The sequence below is a fragment of the Varanus komodoensis genome, unplaced genomic scaffold (genome assembly GCF_004798865.1).
Source record: "Varanus komodoensis strain SLA01 unplaced genomic scaffold, ASM479886v1 scaffold2, whole genome shotgun sequence".
Lineage (NCBI taxonomy): Eukaryota > Metazoa > Chordata > Lepidosauria > Squamata > Varanidae > Varanus > Varanus komodoensis.
The window spans coordinates 61,898,594-61,915,875 of record NW_025335568.1 but is presented as its reverse complement, the minus strand read 5'-3'; the positions used below and the strand labels follow the sequence as shown (position 1 = coordinate 61,915,875).

The window sequence follows — 17,282 nt, the reverse complement described above, 5'->3', positions numbered from 1 at the left end:
CTTGGATGAAACTGATTATCTGGACCCATTTCAGTCCGGCTTCAGACCCGGGTACGGCACTGAATCTGCCTTGGTCTCCCTGTACGATGACCTGTGCAGGGAGAGAGACAGGGGGAGTGCATCCCTGTTAGTTCTCCTGGAACTCTCAGCGGCTTTCGATACCATTGACCATGGTATCCTTCTGAATAGGCTAGAGGGATTGGGAGTTGGAGGCACTGCGTGGCGGTGGTTCCGCTCCTATCTCAATGGCTAATTTCAGAAGGTGGTGCTGGGGGACTATGGCTCTGCGCCATGGCAGTTATGCCATGGAGTTCTGCAGGGGTCCATTTTGTCCCCTTTGCTATTTAACACCTACATGAAACCGCTGGGAGAGGTCATCAGGAGGTGTGGGCTGCAGAATCATCAATACGCTAATGATGCCCAGCTCTACCTCTCATTTTCCACCAATCCAGGTGAGGCAGTGGCTGTACTGAACCGGTGCCTGGCTGAGGTAATGGGCTGGATGAGGGCCAATAAACTGAAGCTCAATCCAGACAAGATGGAGGCCCTGTTGGTGGGTGGCTCGGGCCTCAGGATGGGGGACTTGGGCCTTGTCCTAAATGGGGTTGCACTCCCTCTGAGGGACAGGGTTCGCAGCTTAGGAGTGCTCCTCGAACCTGAGCTGTCTCTAGAAGCTCAGGTGATGGCGGTGGCGAGGAGCGCCTTCCTTCAGCTTCGGCTGATAAATCAGCTGCGTCCCTTCCTGGAGAACGACTGCCTGGCGACAGTGACACACGCGCTGGTAATTTCCCAATTAGATTTCTGTAACGCGCTCTACGTGGGGCTACCCTTGAAGATGGTCCGGATACTTCAATTGGTGCAGAATAGAGCTGCCAGGTTCCTGACAGGGACTGGGCGTTGTTCTCATATAACCCCAGTTCTCCGTCAGCTCCACTGGCTCCCGATTGCAGTCCAGGCCCAATTCAAGGTGTTGGTTATGACCTATAAAGCCCTAAACAGCTTGGGACCTGGATATCTAAAGGAACGCTTGCACCCATATATGCCCTCCCGCCCCTTGAGATCAGCAACAGATGCCCTTCTCCGGGAACCCTCTGTGAATGATATTAGGAGGGTGAGCACCCGGAGGAGGGCTTTCTCTGTGGTGGCGCCCCATCTATGGAATGCGCTCCCCAAAGAGGTCCGCCTGGCGCTGTCATTATTTGTTTTTCGGCGCCAGGCTAAGACCTTTTTATTTAAAACTTATTTTAATTGCTAAATTATTGCATTAATTAGGATTTTAAAATTAGCCAAGAATGCACCGGGGGTTTTAAATGTTTTTTTTTCTTTTAAATTGTTATATTATTTTTATTTCTGTATGTTTTATGTATTTTTTGTAAGCCGCCCCGAGGCTTTGTTGTGATGGGGGCGGCATAGAAATGTTTTAAATAAACAAACAAATACATAATTGTATTTATTTATTTATTTAAAATATTTATCTGTCGTCCTATTCGCAAAAAAGCCTCAGGACGGTTTTTGCTCATTTCCAAACAATGGGTGGGTTCTCACACACCACAAGAAGCCATGGTGAAACCTCACAGTTGTGTCTGTGCCGTGCTGTCCAGATCCAGGTCCGGCATTCTGAGGTTTCCATGCTGCACCATAGCTTCTCCAGTCATCGGGACCCAAGAGCCCCCTTTACCATTATCGGTATGGAAATACTATGGAGTCTTCTTGCAAGAGAGGCTGTGGAAGTAGCCAGTTCCAGCCTTCAATCTCCACTGCCCTCAGCAACCCAGCAACACATGTGTCATTACTCGCTTTATTCCCATTGGCTGAACAATGTGTCCATTACCTTGTTAACGTTTGGAAATAGGAAGACAGTGAGAGAACACATGGAGATGAGGGGAGAAATCATGGCAACTGTTTGCTTTTATTGAATGAAAGGAACATCTGCGATGTGCCACAGATGTGCAGGTGCACTCAGAAGGGGGAAGGGGGAACCCACCTCAGGACCACATTGGACCTGCTGCCAGAGGGTGCTGCCATCCATAGGCAAACATAGGAAAATGACAGGGGTTTCACTTGCAGGAAGCATGACAAGCTTGGGAGGCCAGAGCAGGGAGTGTGGAAACTGTACCACCTGAGTAAGCACATGATCATCTGACCAGTCAGTTCAGGCAAGAATTGGCACACAATAGAAACTGTGCGGATTTTTTTGCTGTTCTGTGTGAGCCCAGCCACTGTGTGTCCGTGAAGTTATATAAACAGAATTGCAATCTTCAGTTGTGGATTAATTGCACAACTGTGCGACTGTGGATTGGTTACAAAGGTGCACCAGATTTAGAAACACAGAAACAGAAGGGTCCTCCCAGGCTATCTAGTCTGACCTCTGGCACCAGCCGGCTCCGCTCACGACATGCCCACCATGTGGACGTCCAGCCTATCCTTGAACACCCACACCGATGGGGCCTCAGCGACCTCTCATGGAAGCCCATTCCACACCCTTGGGGTCCTGACTGTCAGGAAGTGCTTCCTGGCATCCAAATGGAACCTTGGCTCCCTGAGCTTTGCTCCGTTGCAGCGCGTCCTGCCTTCCTCTGCAGGGGAGAGCAGGTCTCTACCCACCTCCGTGTGACACCCCCTCACATACCTGTATGCCTCCAACATATCCCCTCTGAGTCTCCTCCAGGCTGAAGAAACCCAGTTCCCTCAGTCTCTTAAACAGTTGAAACTGTTGATTCCTTTGAATGGAAGCCCTTACCAAATCCATGGGGAGAAATGACTGCTCAGGAGAGCTATCCTTCTTCTCCCCACGTGAAGGAATACCTCTTCGGCCTGCTATAAGAGATGAACACATAATCTAAAAAATGAAGAATTATGCTTTTCTCCATATGAATTATCTTGTTCATAGGAAAGTGTGTGCTCATGCAAGCTGTTCATTCATCAGTTAAAATTAATTGGCCAGGATATCTTTAGTTGATTGAGAAAACTAGATTAAGAGTATGGTTGTAAAACATGTTGCTGCACAAGTAAAAATGGGTTGAGAGGATTTATATTTAAATCTGCCCCAAAATAATGCTAAATACATTACTTATAATTAAGGTCAGGCAGGTAAAATGACCTCCCTCAGATGCTAGAACAATGCCTGTGGGAGGGCCTGTTAAAGAACAGAAAACTGTCCTTTATTTCATTTATGCTTACACTTTTATCACCAGAGATGCAATGGAATTTTCACTTCAGACATTATAATGTCTAAGCCATCTCTGTTCAGAACAGCTTGATTATCTCTTTTTCAGGATGGACAGATCTATCAGTTTGGGTTTCTCAAAAAAATTAATCAAACAAACTTTATTGTGCAGTTACAGACCTGACAAGATAACTTTTTTAAAAGTTTGCCTGAAAATTCATAAACATTTTTGTGCACATGTATTAATATATGCATTATGTCTGTACTGTTAGCTAATATACACATTTTGCAAGCAATTTTCCGAATATTTTTGTGTGCATTTTTAATCTGGAAACACCACTGCTACATTCAGAGAAGTGTGAACTTCGAAGAATTACTACATTTCAGGTGGCAAAATAGTTAGACAGTGTGAAATTAAGTACATTAACATGCAGATGTAAATTGAATTAACTTCTCCCTCACCCTGTCTCTCTGCTTCTCCAGGTTTTGGGATGTCCACCCCTGCGACAGTAGCCGGCAAAGTTTTCCTGATTGTTTACGGCCTCTTCGGGTGTGCAGGGACCATCCTCTTCTTCAACCTTTTCCTGGAGCGTATCATCTCCCTTCTGGCTTTGGTCATGAAGGCTTGCCATGAGAGGCAGCTGCGAAGAAGCGGCCTTCTACCTCCAACGTGCCGAAGGGGCTCAGCCATGTCCGACGTTGACAGCCTGGTTGGGTGGAAACCATCGGTCTATCACGTGATGCTAATTCTGGGAATCTTTGCCATTACTCTTTCTTGCTGTGCCTCAGCCATGTACACAGCTGTGGAAGGGTGGAATTACATTGACTCCTTGTACTACTGTTTTGTCACCTTTAGCACCATCGGATTTGGCGATCTGGTGAGCAGTCAGAATGCCGTCTACCAAAATCAGGGATTATACAGATTTGGGAACTTCATGTTTATATTAATGGGGGTATGCTGCATATACTCTCTTTTTAATGTCATCTCCATTGTAATCAAGCAGGTTTTAAACTGGATGCTAAGAAAGTTCCAATGCAGATGTTGCCCAGATTGCAATAAGCCAACTGCTCGCCTCGGGCGACGCAATGCCATCACGCCAGGATCTCGCTTCCGCCGGCACAACTTCTCTGCAGAAACAGAAGGACAGTATGATAGTGATACAGACGGGAGAAGGCTCTCGGGTGAAATGATCTCCATGAGGGACCTCACTGCCTCCAACAAAGTCTCACTGGCCCTTCTGCAGAAACAGTTGTCTGAGACAGCCAATGGCTACCCGCGGAACGCCTGCATCAACACAAGGCAAAATGGCTTTTCAGGAGGAGTTGGTGCTCTAGCCATCATGAACAACAGACTGGCAGAGACAAGTGCTTCTAGGTAGACCTTTTGAAACTATCTTCCATAAAATGAAGACGTTTTCTTATTTTTTATCTAATAAAAAGATATTTTAAAAATCATGACTTTGAACTCAAAGGTACATTTCTGGAAAGGTTAACCTGCTGTTCTAAAAAAAAGTTGATTGTTTAAGTGAGGTTTTTAAAAACATTTCTAAGGGATGCAATAGTATTTATCTCCTTAAGCTTTTGATTCTTTCACAGCTGGAATGGCAACATGAATTGGTTTAGCGCACTAGTATGAGCCACTGGTCACTTCTATGGAACAATCCTGATGAAAGGGTAATTCTGTCCTTACTGATACAGTTGGACACGAATGATGAAGGCAGCAAGTGCCTAAGATCTCACCATGCACACGCATGGCTACCAACTGGCCAGCCTCCATCTGAGTGGAAGCAGCTGAAATCAAAGAAAGATGGCTAGCCAATCAGCAACCACTTGACTGCATAGTCATGCAGGCAGACGGTACCTCAGTGAGCACTATGCAAGTAAGTGGTTGCTGATTGGCTAGCCACCCTCTTTTAAGGAGCTCCATGCTTCCACTATAATGTAACTGGTACCAGCAAGGCTAGGAATCCCCATTCTTGCCTAATCAGTCCAGAACTGCATCTAGGAACTTGCTAGTTAATTGCTTCAGTGGCTAACACTGAATAATGTAATAAAGATTAGAGACAATGGGGTTACATTGTTGAGCAAAAGAAAGGCAATTTGATATTTACATAACAGTATGATAACAAAAAGCTTTGGAACACCCATCACTAGAAATGAAATGCAACAATAATTCAAAGGATTTTAGATCTACCTTCCTTTTGTAAAGAGCTAATGACCCTCCACCTTTCCTCCCACCTCCTCAGTATGCAGACGCAAATGAGCAGGAAGATGCATCAAGTGTTCACCCAGGCTACTGTTCACCTACTTTCCATCTTAACTTTTGAAAGATGCAGTTGCCATTCTAAAGACATATCCAATTTTGGGGTGGGGGGAATCCATGAAAAGGACATCTCGTAATGATTGTGCTACATTTCTTAGTTATGTGTTTTAATTTTGCTGAATTTCTAATTGCTAAAATGAAGATCTTGTGCAATCATTCTGCACAGGAGGCAGATGATTCTCGGCCCTACTTTATTTTATATATATATAATTAAAATTTTTAAACTAACACTAAAAAAAAAAATCAAACATCACAAACATTGGATTCACTGGGTCAACCTCCTACTACATATTTTTTTAACATTCTAATATCAAATTCAAATTAATTTATCATAGTTTGAAAAACATCTCTAAATTTATGCCAAGTCCCATTTCTCCAGCCAATTATAAAAAGAGTCCCAGGTTTGATAGAAATCAGTATCCTCTTTCTCCTTCAATGATAAAGTCAGTCTATCCATTTCTGCACAGTCCAAGATCTTTCTTACAATCAATCCATCGGTGGGCAGCTCCTCACTTTTCCAATATTGAGCAAATGCAATCCTCGCCGCTGTAATTAGATGCAACATCAAATAGATTTCCTGTCTGTTAACATCTTCCGGTATAATGCCTAACAAGAAAACTGCGGGTTTAAAAGCAAAGGGTTTTTGTAATATTTCCTCCATCCATCTATGTATTTTAATCAAGTACTTTTTTGCATTATCACAAGTCCACCACATATGATAAAAAGTACCCACTTTATGTTTACATTTCCAACATCTATTTGACATATTTGGAAACATCTTAGCTAGTTGACTTGGTGACAAATACCATCTATAGAACATTTTATATATGTTTTCTTTATACGAAGTTGCTAATGTTACTTTAATGTTTCTTTCCCATAGTTTTTGCCACTTTTCTAGTTCAACATTAAATCCAAAGTTTTGTGCCCACGTTATCATAGTTTCCTTAACCTGTTCCCCTTCCATTTTCCTGTCAAGTAAAAAATCATATAGTCTTTTAATAATTTTCTCATCTGCTTTAAGCATCACTTGATCAAATTCTGCTAGGACTTTTTAGAACCCCCATGTTTTACGATCCTTGGCATACCTTGATTGCATCTGCACCTTATACCACCAGGAAATATTAAGTCCCTGTTCTTGTTCGGCCCTACTTTATTGAGGAAATCACAGCTGAAATAGTCAATAGACCATTGCTCATAGTCACAGAGTAATTGCATAGCAGGAGTAGCACTGGAACTCAGGAAACCCAGATGCAAGTTTCAGTCTAAACTCAATAGACCTCACTCTATCTGGCACACACGGGTCAAATTCAAGTAGGACTGAGCCAAATTACATGTCCAGTTTATGGTTTTTCAGTAGCAGCTACAGAGCATTCGTAGTTTTCCATTATTTCTCAATACTTATTCATAAGTATATTGTTTCAGTGTTGTTCTACTTAGTGCCCCTTTTGCGTCATCTCTGCCTTCATGGTCCTTGGCTTTACCTGCCCTCCCTTTCCTTGCCTCTGCCAGCCAACAATCTCATAGCCCTGCATCAAGACATTGTGGATCACATAAAACCAAATTGCATGAGTCACGCAGGACTCTCTCATCAGGGCCAGTGCAGGCCAGTGAGGCCGAGGATAGTGAAGACAAAGAAAAAGAAGTGGAAGCACCAAGAAGGCAAGGCGGTAATGAGAAGACAGAGATACCGAAAAGTAGTGAAGCAGATCGTCTTTCTAATAGTTACTTTGACTGCTTGGAATAGGCTAACTTTAAGGCAAGCACTGGAAAGAGCAAACATTAAAGACTTCATTTCCTTCAGTGTCTCCAGTGTCAGGTGCTCACCTGATCCCCAGATGAGGTCTTCAGTCTGCACAGATTGCCACTGGCTGGGGAGGCTAGTCCTGTGTTGTGCTTCCACAGTTTCATGCTGAAGTGAGCTCAAAGAAGCAATTATCTCCGTGATAATGACAGATTTCCTTAGCACAGGAATTAAGATCCTCAGGCCATCTACCCACAGGGTGTTCTCTTCCAGATATTTTGGACTGCAGTTCACATCATCCAAGGCCAGCATATGAATAATGGGACTTGTAGACAGCCCAATACATCTGGAGAGTGCCAACTGGGGGAAGACCGGTTCTGCTCTGACTGTAATTGCCTCCCCAGTCCTCAGGCACAGGTCTCTGCAAGCCATGGGACCTGGATCCCTTTTTAAGCAGTAAATGCCAGCGGGTGAACCTTAGGCTTCTATATTCCAAGTCTACCACGGAAGTAGACACACCCCATGATGTTTTGCTGCTTCCTTTCAAAAATTGGACATGTGCATAAAGCTGCATTTGCTCAAAAAAGGAAAAAGAAGACAAAGATGAAGATGAAGAAGAGCAAGAGCAAGAGCTAAGGAAGGGTAACTATGTGGAGCTGTTCAAATGTTAAGCAAATTTACATAGAACCGCAGGAGCCACTATGATTCTACTGATCCTGGGGGCAGGAAAGGACTTGTGTAGATCCATCCCCTGAATATAGGAAACCCTAGGCAAAGCCTTTCTTGTGGTATTTCTCAAGACCCTAAAAAGAGGCATCTGTACACATTCAAGACAGGAGACATGGGCAGAGGACAGGTGAGTGATGACGTGTGACCTACGATGTGACATGTGAAGGCAGAAGGATCGTCCCAACTACCACACATTCCTTGGTTCTTGTGCCCAGAGCATGCGCCACACACTGTATGTTTCTGTGCACAGGCGATTTCCAAATGACCAGCATTTTGCATTTACAGACGGTTCACAGGCCTTGTGCACAAGACCCAGTAACTGCCTTGGAGTTGAGGAAATGATTGTGGGAATGTTCATTAAACCTGTGTTAGATGCCTCCACAGGGCTTAGCTTTAGGGCTAGACAGCTGCCTACATCTAAATGAACTCAGACGGTGTCAATATTTGTGCCCAATTCTTCGGTCTAAGACTTGCACAATCTCACAGAACGTGTGCGGCAATGACCGCCAACCTAGTGCTACATCGTCCGTGTCATGGCTGGTACACAAAGTGCTTTAAAGAAGTGGACTGCAAGGATGAGGGACCTGCTCCAAACTGCAATGCTCTGAAGGGCAGGGAATTTAAATCTGTTGTGATTGCTGATGTTGTTCTGGTGCGAATTAAGAACCCACATATGCTCATAGCATTGAAACAAATGGGAGCTTTATTTCCAGTGCAGACAGTAGGAGATAAGGTCTCATCTGGATCAGGACCACAGTCGGGAAGAGAGAGTGAAAGTCCCCCACTCCTGCAGGATTCCCAGACCAGATTGGGTGGCCCATACCTACAATGTACAAGGCTATACAAATTGCTACAAATTGAAATTCAGTTGTGATTGTGAGGTAAGCCTAAGCTACAAACTCTGCTCACTGCCCTTGTGATACTGGTAAGCAATGGGTCAAAAATACATAAAGCATTCTCAGTCTCTCAGTATAGGAAGAACTCTGAATATTCACCAGAATAGAAAAATCCTGAGGGGTTGCCATCTTAATCTGTTCTAACAGCAATGGCAAAGAGTCCCATGCACCTTAATTTATTTTGGCACTGCCCACTTCACCGGATACCTGAAAGATTAACCTCAAATTGTCAGATGTATATAGGCATGCCAGTGGTGGGCTGGGCTGAGAAGCTGGAAACTGTGCCTGTGGAAACTGAAATGCAACAAATACAGACAGTGATAATTACCTTGACAGTTCCTATTCACAAATTACAAAATTCTGCTTTTGCCTCTGGCCTCTTGGCAGAGCAGCAGAGACACAGGCTGGGAGAGAGTGCTGAGTGGCCAGGGGACTGGCGAAGGCAAGATAGGAGCTGGGCAGCGGAGCAGAGGGCCAGGAGCAGCAGAGAGGAAGGGTGTCGTCCCTTGGCTGCGGCCCTTGGCTGCGGCCCAGGCTGTCTGGAGACTCCCTTCCCTGAGACACGGAGGTTTGTTTGTTTGTTTATTGTTTCTTGTTTGTTGTTTGTTTTTTGTTTGTTTGTGCTGTGCTGTGCTGTGCTGTGCTTTGCTTTGCTTCCAATTTAAATGTAAGTTTATTTTATCCTTGTGTGTGTGCGCGAGTGGGTTTTTGTCTGGGAGAACTGGGCGAGTGAGACGAACTGCAGGAGAAACAAGGCAGGGGACCAAGGTAAGGTCTCGGAAGGGATACCGATGGCAGGCCAGGAGATGGCCCTGGCGGGAATCACGGGTGTTGCTGTCCGCTACGACAGCTGCGACATGTTCGCCCTTCTCCCCCAGGAGAGGCAGGGATACACTTGCCCTCGGTGCAAGATGGTGACCCTGCTAGAAGAGGAGGTGAGGTGCCTGAGGGCCGAGAGAGCTCTCCAGGCTCCCTGGGAGCAGCCCCCTCTGGACAGAGGGTTGAGGGAGAGGCCACGGGAGGAGCAGCTGCGGAGACATGGAAGCATGTCACCCACAGGAGGAGGAGGCCAGCACGGCCTCCTCCTCCTCCCGGCACCAATCTGGAGCTGGGAAATAGGTTCTCTCCACTTGGGGAGGCTGGGGCTGATGAGGCCTCGGGGGACCAGCAGGACTCCCAGCCTGGGACATCAGGTGGCAAGGGGGCCACTGCGGGAGAGGCAAGGGCCAGGGCACAGCCGCCCACCAGCACCGGGAAGGTACAGTAGAGGGTGATTGTTGTTGGGGACTCCTGCTGAGGGGCACTGAGCCGGCAGTGTGCCGCCCCAACCTGGAGACAAGGGAGGTTTGCTGCCTGCCGGGCGCACGCATCTGGCATGTGATGGACAGAGTGGAGCGTCTTGTTCACTCCGGGGGTCACCAGCCGCTCCTGGTGATCCATGTGGGCACAAACGATGTGGCCAGGCAGGGTGTGGTTGGGACCACCAGGGACTTTGAGGTCTTGGGGAAGAAACTCAGGGAGCTGAAGGCCCAAGTGGCCTTCTCGTCAATCTTACCTGTCCGGGGATTTGGGCCAGGAAGGGACAGGAGGGCCTCCGAGGTGAACGACTGGCTTAGGGTGTGGTGCCAGAAGGAACGCTTCGGGTTCCTCGACCACAGCACTCGTTTTCTTGCCAATGGACTTCTGGCAAGGGACGGGTTACACCTCACGAGGATGGGGAAAAGGTCCTTTGGAGATGCTCTAGCGAGCTTCGTCCAGAAGACTTTAAACTGAGTCGGGGGGGGGGTTCAGGCCCCCCAGGAACGTGTCTGCACTGGACAAGTGTGGAGGGAGGATCAGGGCTCTGGGAGCAGGGTTTTAGAGGCACTGCAGGGATGGACAGGACTCCTACAGAGAGGGGCCAGGTATCAGGGAGGATGGAAGGAGGAGGCTGGGAAAGGAAGCGGTGGGAAAGAGTTGAGGTGCACATACACCAATGCTAGGAGCATGGGTAATAAGCAGGAAATGCTTGAAGCTCTTCTGGGAATACGAGGGTATGATCTGGTGGGAATCACAGAGACTTGGTGGGATGAAAGGCAAGTCTGGAATGTGAACATAGAAGGGTATCACCTTTTTAGAAAGGACAGGACGGGAAAGAGAGGTGGGGACATGGGCTTTATACGTCAGGATAGGACGGGAAAGAGAGGTGGGCTTTATACACCAGGGAAGGGATAGGATGCAGTGAGATAGAATGCAGCACAGATGGGGATTCGGTAGAGGCAGTCTGGGTGAAACTTAGGGGTTTTGACAGGGAAAAAGACCTGACAGTGGGGGTATGTTATCACCCTCCAGGTCAACTTGAGACCCTGGATAATGTCCTGACAGACCAGATTCTAAGGATATCTCGAGGGAGAGACACAGTAATTATGGGAGATTTCAATCTCCCGGATATTACTTGGGAGACTCACTCGACGGTGACAGTCAGGTCATGTCGCTTCCTAGAAGCTCTAATAGAGGGAGGGTTTTTCACACAGAGGGTCCAAGAGGCGACGAGGGGGAGAAACATCCTTGACTTGGTCTTGACCAATAGGGAGGAGCTGATAGATGAAGTACAGATTAGGGGAGCTCTGGATGCGAGTGATCACTCCATCCTTTGCTTTGAGATCAGGGGACTGGGGACATGCAGCAGGTCGAGCACTAGAAACTGGGACTTCAAGAGGGCCAACTTTGGCCAACTGAAGGCCAGACTGGGGAAAGTCTCTTGGGATAGGTTACTGGAAGGTAAGTGAGTTGAGGAGGGGTGGATCGTAGTCAAAAGGGAGGTTTTGGGGTCGCAAGCCTTGACGATACCTCTAGTCAGTAAGGTGGGGAGGCGGAGGAGAGTGCCGCCATGGATGCGAAAGGAGGTGGTTAGAGGGATTAGACAAAAGAGGAACCTCCGTAGGAAATGGGTACTGGGGGAAATAGACAAAAGGGTATACCGGGAGGAGGAGGCCCATTGCAGAAGGATTCTTCGCAAGGCTAAGGCTGATTATGAGCTGAGACTTGTCAAGAATATCAAGAGCAACAAAAAGGGCTTCTTTCAGCATGTAAATAGGAAGAGGAAGGGGAGACAAGTGGTGGGACCACTAAATAAGGAGGAAGGAGATCCAGTGACTGATATGAGGGAACAGGCACAGATGCTAAATGACTATTTTGCCTCCGTGTTCTCCCCAAAGCAGGATGGGGGATATCTGCATAGGAGATTAGATGAGGCTGGGGACTTAGGGGCACAGATTAGAGTCACCCCCCCTTGAAGTCGAGGGGCTCCTCAGGGCATTGGACATTACAAAGGCACCAGGCCCTGACGGGTTACACCGGAGAATACTTAGAGAGTTGGCAGGGGTTCTCTCACGCCCGCTGGCCTCCATTTTTGAGACCTCGTGGAGAACGGGTGAAGTTCCAGAGGACTGGATGGTGGCATCAGTGGTCCCAATTTTCAAAAAGGGTAGTAGAAAGGACATGGGGAATTATAGACCGGTTAGCCTTACGTCCATTGTAGGAAAAACAATGGAAAGGCTCATAATAAAGAGAGATCTAGTGATGCTAGATAGGGAAGGGAGGCTGACAGCCACACAACATGGCTTCCGCCAAAACAGGTCCTGCCAGACAAACCTTGTGGAATTCTATGACAAGGTTTCAAGATGGCTAGATGGAGGGGATCCAGTGGATGTGGTATACCTGGATTTCAGCAAGGCCTTTGACAAAGTGCCCCATGATATCCTGGTGGAGAAACTGAGGAGTTTTGGGATACACCAAAGCACTGTCCGGTGGATTAGGGCATGGTTGACTGACCGTAAGCAGAAGGTAACCATTAGCGGGAAATCATCGGGATGGTGGCCAGTGACAAGCGGGGTCCCCCAGGGCTCTGTCCTAGGGCCAATCCTGTTTAATCTTTTCATTAACGACATGGAAGAAGGGGTGAACAGTCTGCTGATCAAATTCGCAAACGACACTAAAACTGGAGCAGTGGCCACAACTGAGGAGCAGGTACTCCAGATCCAAAAGGATCTGGACAGACTATGGAAGTGGGCAGGGGACAACAGGATGGTGTTCAATGTGGATAAGTGCAAGGTCTTGCACTTAGGGCATAGGAATAGCTGTCATAAGTACAGGTTAGGTGACAAGTGGCTGGAGAGCAGCACTTGTGAAAGGGACCTTGGGGTGCTGGTTGACTGCAAGCTAAACATGAGTCAGCAGTGTGATGCGGTGGACAAGAGAACGAACGCCACCCTTGGTTGCATAGCCAGAAGTGTGGCTTCTAGATCAAGAGAGGTATTACTACCACTCTACACGACTCTGGTGCGCCTGCAACTGGAGTATTGTGCTCAGTTTTGGGCACCTCATTACAGAAAGGACATAGCCAGGTTGGAGTCAGTGCCACGTAGGGCCACAAGGTTGGTGGCTGGTTTGCAGGGGATGCCGTACGAAGCGAGACTGAGGGAACTGGGTCTCTTCAGCCTGGAGGAGACTCAGAGGGGATCTGTTGGCGGCATACAGGTATGTGAGGGGATGTCACATGGAGGTGGGTAGAGATCTGTTCTCCCCTGCAGAGGAAGGCAGAACGTGCTCCAACGGAGCAAAGCTCAGGGAGCCAAGGTTCCATTTGGATGCCAGGAAGCACTTCCTGACAGTTAGGACCCCGAGGGTGTGGAATGGGCTTCCACGAGAGGTCATTGAGGCCCCATCAGTGCGGGTGTTCAAGGATAGGCTGGATGTCCACATAGTGGGCATGTTGTGAGCGGAGCCAGCTGGTGCCGAAGGTCAGACTAGATGGCCCAGGAGACCCCTTCTGACTCTCTCTGTTTCTATGTTTCTAATTATGTATGTGTGGTAACAGAGATTTCACTGTAATGTGATGATTACAACTACCATATGTACTGTTATTTAAAGCAAAAAGAAAATCCTTTTGTTCTTATGCAAACCACAGGAAACAGAGTTGGAGAGTTATATTTCGACAATTTCTGGGTAGTGACTAGCTTTGGAATCCCTTTGTTCAAGAATGACCAGCTTGGGGTCATTGCCAGAGTGTCCTAGGAGGTTGAAATCTCTCCTACTCGTTTGTATGTCCTTTCCTGATAACAGGTTTATGTTGATTTATTCTTTATAGATTCTAGCTTGTTGGCTTTAGGTAGAATGCCATGGGATATTGCCAGGAAATTATGGCATTCATTGCACTGGAATTATGAGCAGCAGTACGAATCCCCAATGTAGTAGATGACATTCTTAGGTGCTGGAATAGCTTTGCCAGAATAACAAAGAATATTGGTGGCATTTGGGCACTTTGCATGGGATTAAGCAGCTGCAAATCATATGGTTCCAACATTACATTTAGCCAAATAATCACACATTGGCCTCCCCCCCTCCCTTTTTGCTCATGTGTGTACAAAACATAAGGCAAAGGTGTGCCATCACCAAGCACTCTCAGGCAGGGCCTGCTGCTCATGGTGACGCCAGCTGGGCCAGCCCTGCCCTGCCAGGACCTCTAGTTTGGACCCCCGTTTCTTCAGGGTCACCAAATGCATGGGGAGCACCTTTCACGTGCACCCGGCTCAGGCACAGTTGCACACAGGTATACTTTGTGCAGACATGCTCAAGCCCTACTGTGCCCATGTGCTGCTCGTGGGCTTCCCACAGAAGCCACTGGTGGGCAAAATGCTGGACTATGTCAGCCTTTGTCAGCCACATAGTTCTTTGTGTGTATTTCTTCTTCTTCATCATCATCATCATCATTTTACATGTATACCCTATTTTCTCCTCATGAACCCAAAGCAGTGTACTTGGTACTCCCCCTTCTGGTCCTCCAGAAAGCTTCAGTCATGGGGCAGTATAAAAATGAAATAAATAATAAATAGCAATAACCTGTGAGGCAATTTAGAGAGAATTAGTGAGCGGCCCAAAATCACCCAAGAGCTTCATAGCAAGGCAGGGACTGGAAGCTGGATCTCCCACATCCCAGCCCAGTTTGCTAACCACTACACCACATTGTTCTTGAGCAAATGTCCATTAATCGGGGGGGGGCAGAGTTTGCCACCCTGACCCCCAAGATGTCTCTTTCCCCACATGTGTATTTACTCACCATTGTCATGTTGTGAGAATGGGGCTTTATTCCTAAGGAAGGACATTCAAGATTGTAGCCCAGGTTGTCTTCAGACAAGTGATGGCAAAATCACGAAACCCCTTACTGACCTCTCCATTTTAGAAACATAGAAACAGAGTGAGTCAGGAAGCCTCCCAGGCCATCTAGTCTGACCCCCAGCTACAGCCAGTTGCACTCATGACTTGTCCACCATGCACATGTCTAGCCTATCCTTGAACACCCTCACCGATGGGGCCTCAACCACCTTCCATGGAAGCCCATTCCATACCCTCAGGGTCCTAACTGTCAGCAAGTACTTCCTGGCATCCAAATTGAACCTTGGTTCCCTGAGCTTCGCTCCATTGGAGCGCGTCCTGCCCTCCTCTGCAGGAGAGAACAGGTCTCTACCCACCTCCATGTGACATCCCCTCACATACCTGTATGTCGCCAACAGACCCCCTTGGAGTCTCCTCTTCTCCAGGCTTCTCCAAGAGACCCAGTTCCCTCAGTCTCACCTCATACGGCATCCCCTGCAAACCAGCCACCAACATTGTGGCCCTAACACTGCACTGACTCTAACCTGGTTATACCCTTCATGTAACAAAGGGCCCAGAACTGAGCACAATACTCCAGTTGCGAGCACACCAGAGTCGTATAGAGTGGTAGTAATACCTCTCTTGATCTAGAAGCCACACTTCTGGCTATGCAACCAAGGGTGGCGTTCGCCCTCTCGACCACCGCATCACACTGCTGACTCATGTTTAGCCTGCAGTCAACCAGCACCCCGAGGTCCCTTTCACAAGTGCTGCTCTCCAGTCACTTGTCCCCAGGCCTGTACGTATGACACCCATTCCTATGCCCCAACTGCAAGACTTGCACTTATCCACATTGAACACCATCCTGTTGTCCCCTGCCCACTTCCATAGTCTGTCCAGATCCTTTTGGACCCCTTCTTCCCTTCTTGTCTGATAAAAAGTTGTGCACTATCCGTTGTCAGGGAAGATTGGGGCAGCACATTGTTACTGCCTTCTCTATTTCCATATCTTTCCTGAAATGCTCACGGGCAAAAAGCAGCTGTGCAACTCCATTTACCTGTGATGAGAAGAAAATGCATCTGTCAAGGGCAACTGTCAATCTGGAGCAGCCCAGCTGGTGGCCCTTTCATATGGCACCAAGTTCACCCTGGACAAGTAAAGTGATGAGGTAGTTCTTAGAGTTCAGGTCCACATGCCTTAATGTGTCGGTTCCCGTGGCCAGGCTTCATGTAACACCTGGCAGGGCTGGCGGAGGGACAAGAACACCTGGAACCTGCTTGTTCACCTCCCTCTTCCTCTAGGCCAGACCAGGATGGTCTGAGGGAGGAGCAGTAGATGCCTCCACCTTCTTGCTCGCTGGCTCTCAGCCTGACCAGCAAAAGGCAGCAGCGGAGGTAGGAGGACTGCAGCACTGGCAACACTGCTGTGAACTGGTAGACTCACTGAAGAAGGTGGTCCATTGCAGGCATCTTGCCATGGTGCCACCACTAAAACCTGCAGCTACCTCGCAGGTCATGTGCCTTCTCCTTTACCAGAGGTGGTACACCTGCAGGCACCTGTTGCTGAGGAGCTGGGCAGGAGGCGGTCTTGCACCCGTCCTGCCAGAGGGGTCCTGTGTTTGTGTATGGAGTGCTAGACTAGATGGACCATTGGCCTCATCCAGCATGGCTTTTCTTATGTTCTTAAAGACTGATAATGCAAACCCTCACTTAGTGTGCAGGTGTGGTGCATCCAGCCCCCACGATGCTCACAGAGTCGAAACCAGGCCCATTCTTTCGAAAACTACCTGGATGATGTTATTGGACTTCGTAAGGATCCCTGCACAAATCTTGCCACTCCCAGAGCACAGGTGATGCATGCTTTTCATGAGAGAGATCCTGCTGCATCACACAGAGTAGCCAGTTATCTATTGCCATAAAATAGGCAATGCTCACAAGGAAAGGGGACCATTTGCGTGAAATGCGCATGTGCTAATTCATGTGCATAGATGCACATTTGGACACAGTGATGGAAAAGAAATATAGTTTGCCTCATTGCAGTGGAGAAGGTTGACCGGGTGGCCTGCACGCTTGTTCACCTGCTGCTACCCAGGTGCTAAGCTTTGAAGGGTGACTTCAAGGCCTTTTAGAGTTCTTTCTCTTTGAATTGGACTTTGACTGGTCAGCCAGTCCAGCAGAGGAGGCCTTTACATAGAGTACTTTCTGCTGACAGCCTTTCAAACAGAAGACTGCTCCCCACAAAGTAGGGGACATGGCCACCTGAGCATCACGTCACTTTTAACTTTTAGGTGGACCT

General features: G+C 47.7%; 1 protein-coding gene across 1 annotated transcript in view; it reads left to right on the top strand.

Annotated features, from left to right (window-relative positions):
- KCNK12 (potassium two pore domain channel subfamily K member 12) overlaps window positions 1-4,545 on the top strand; it is a 43,051-nt gene extending 38,506 nt beyond the window's left edge. The window contains exon 2 of the mRNA XM_044429390.1: window positions 3,650-4,545. Within this exon, the coding sequence (XP_044285325.1) occupies window positions 3,650-4,545 (896 nt within the window). The remainder of the gene's footprint in view (window positions 1-3,649) is intronic.
- The last annotated feature ends 12,737 nt before the right edge of the window (window positions 4,546-17,282 follow it).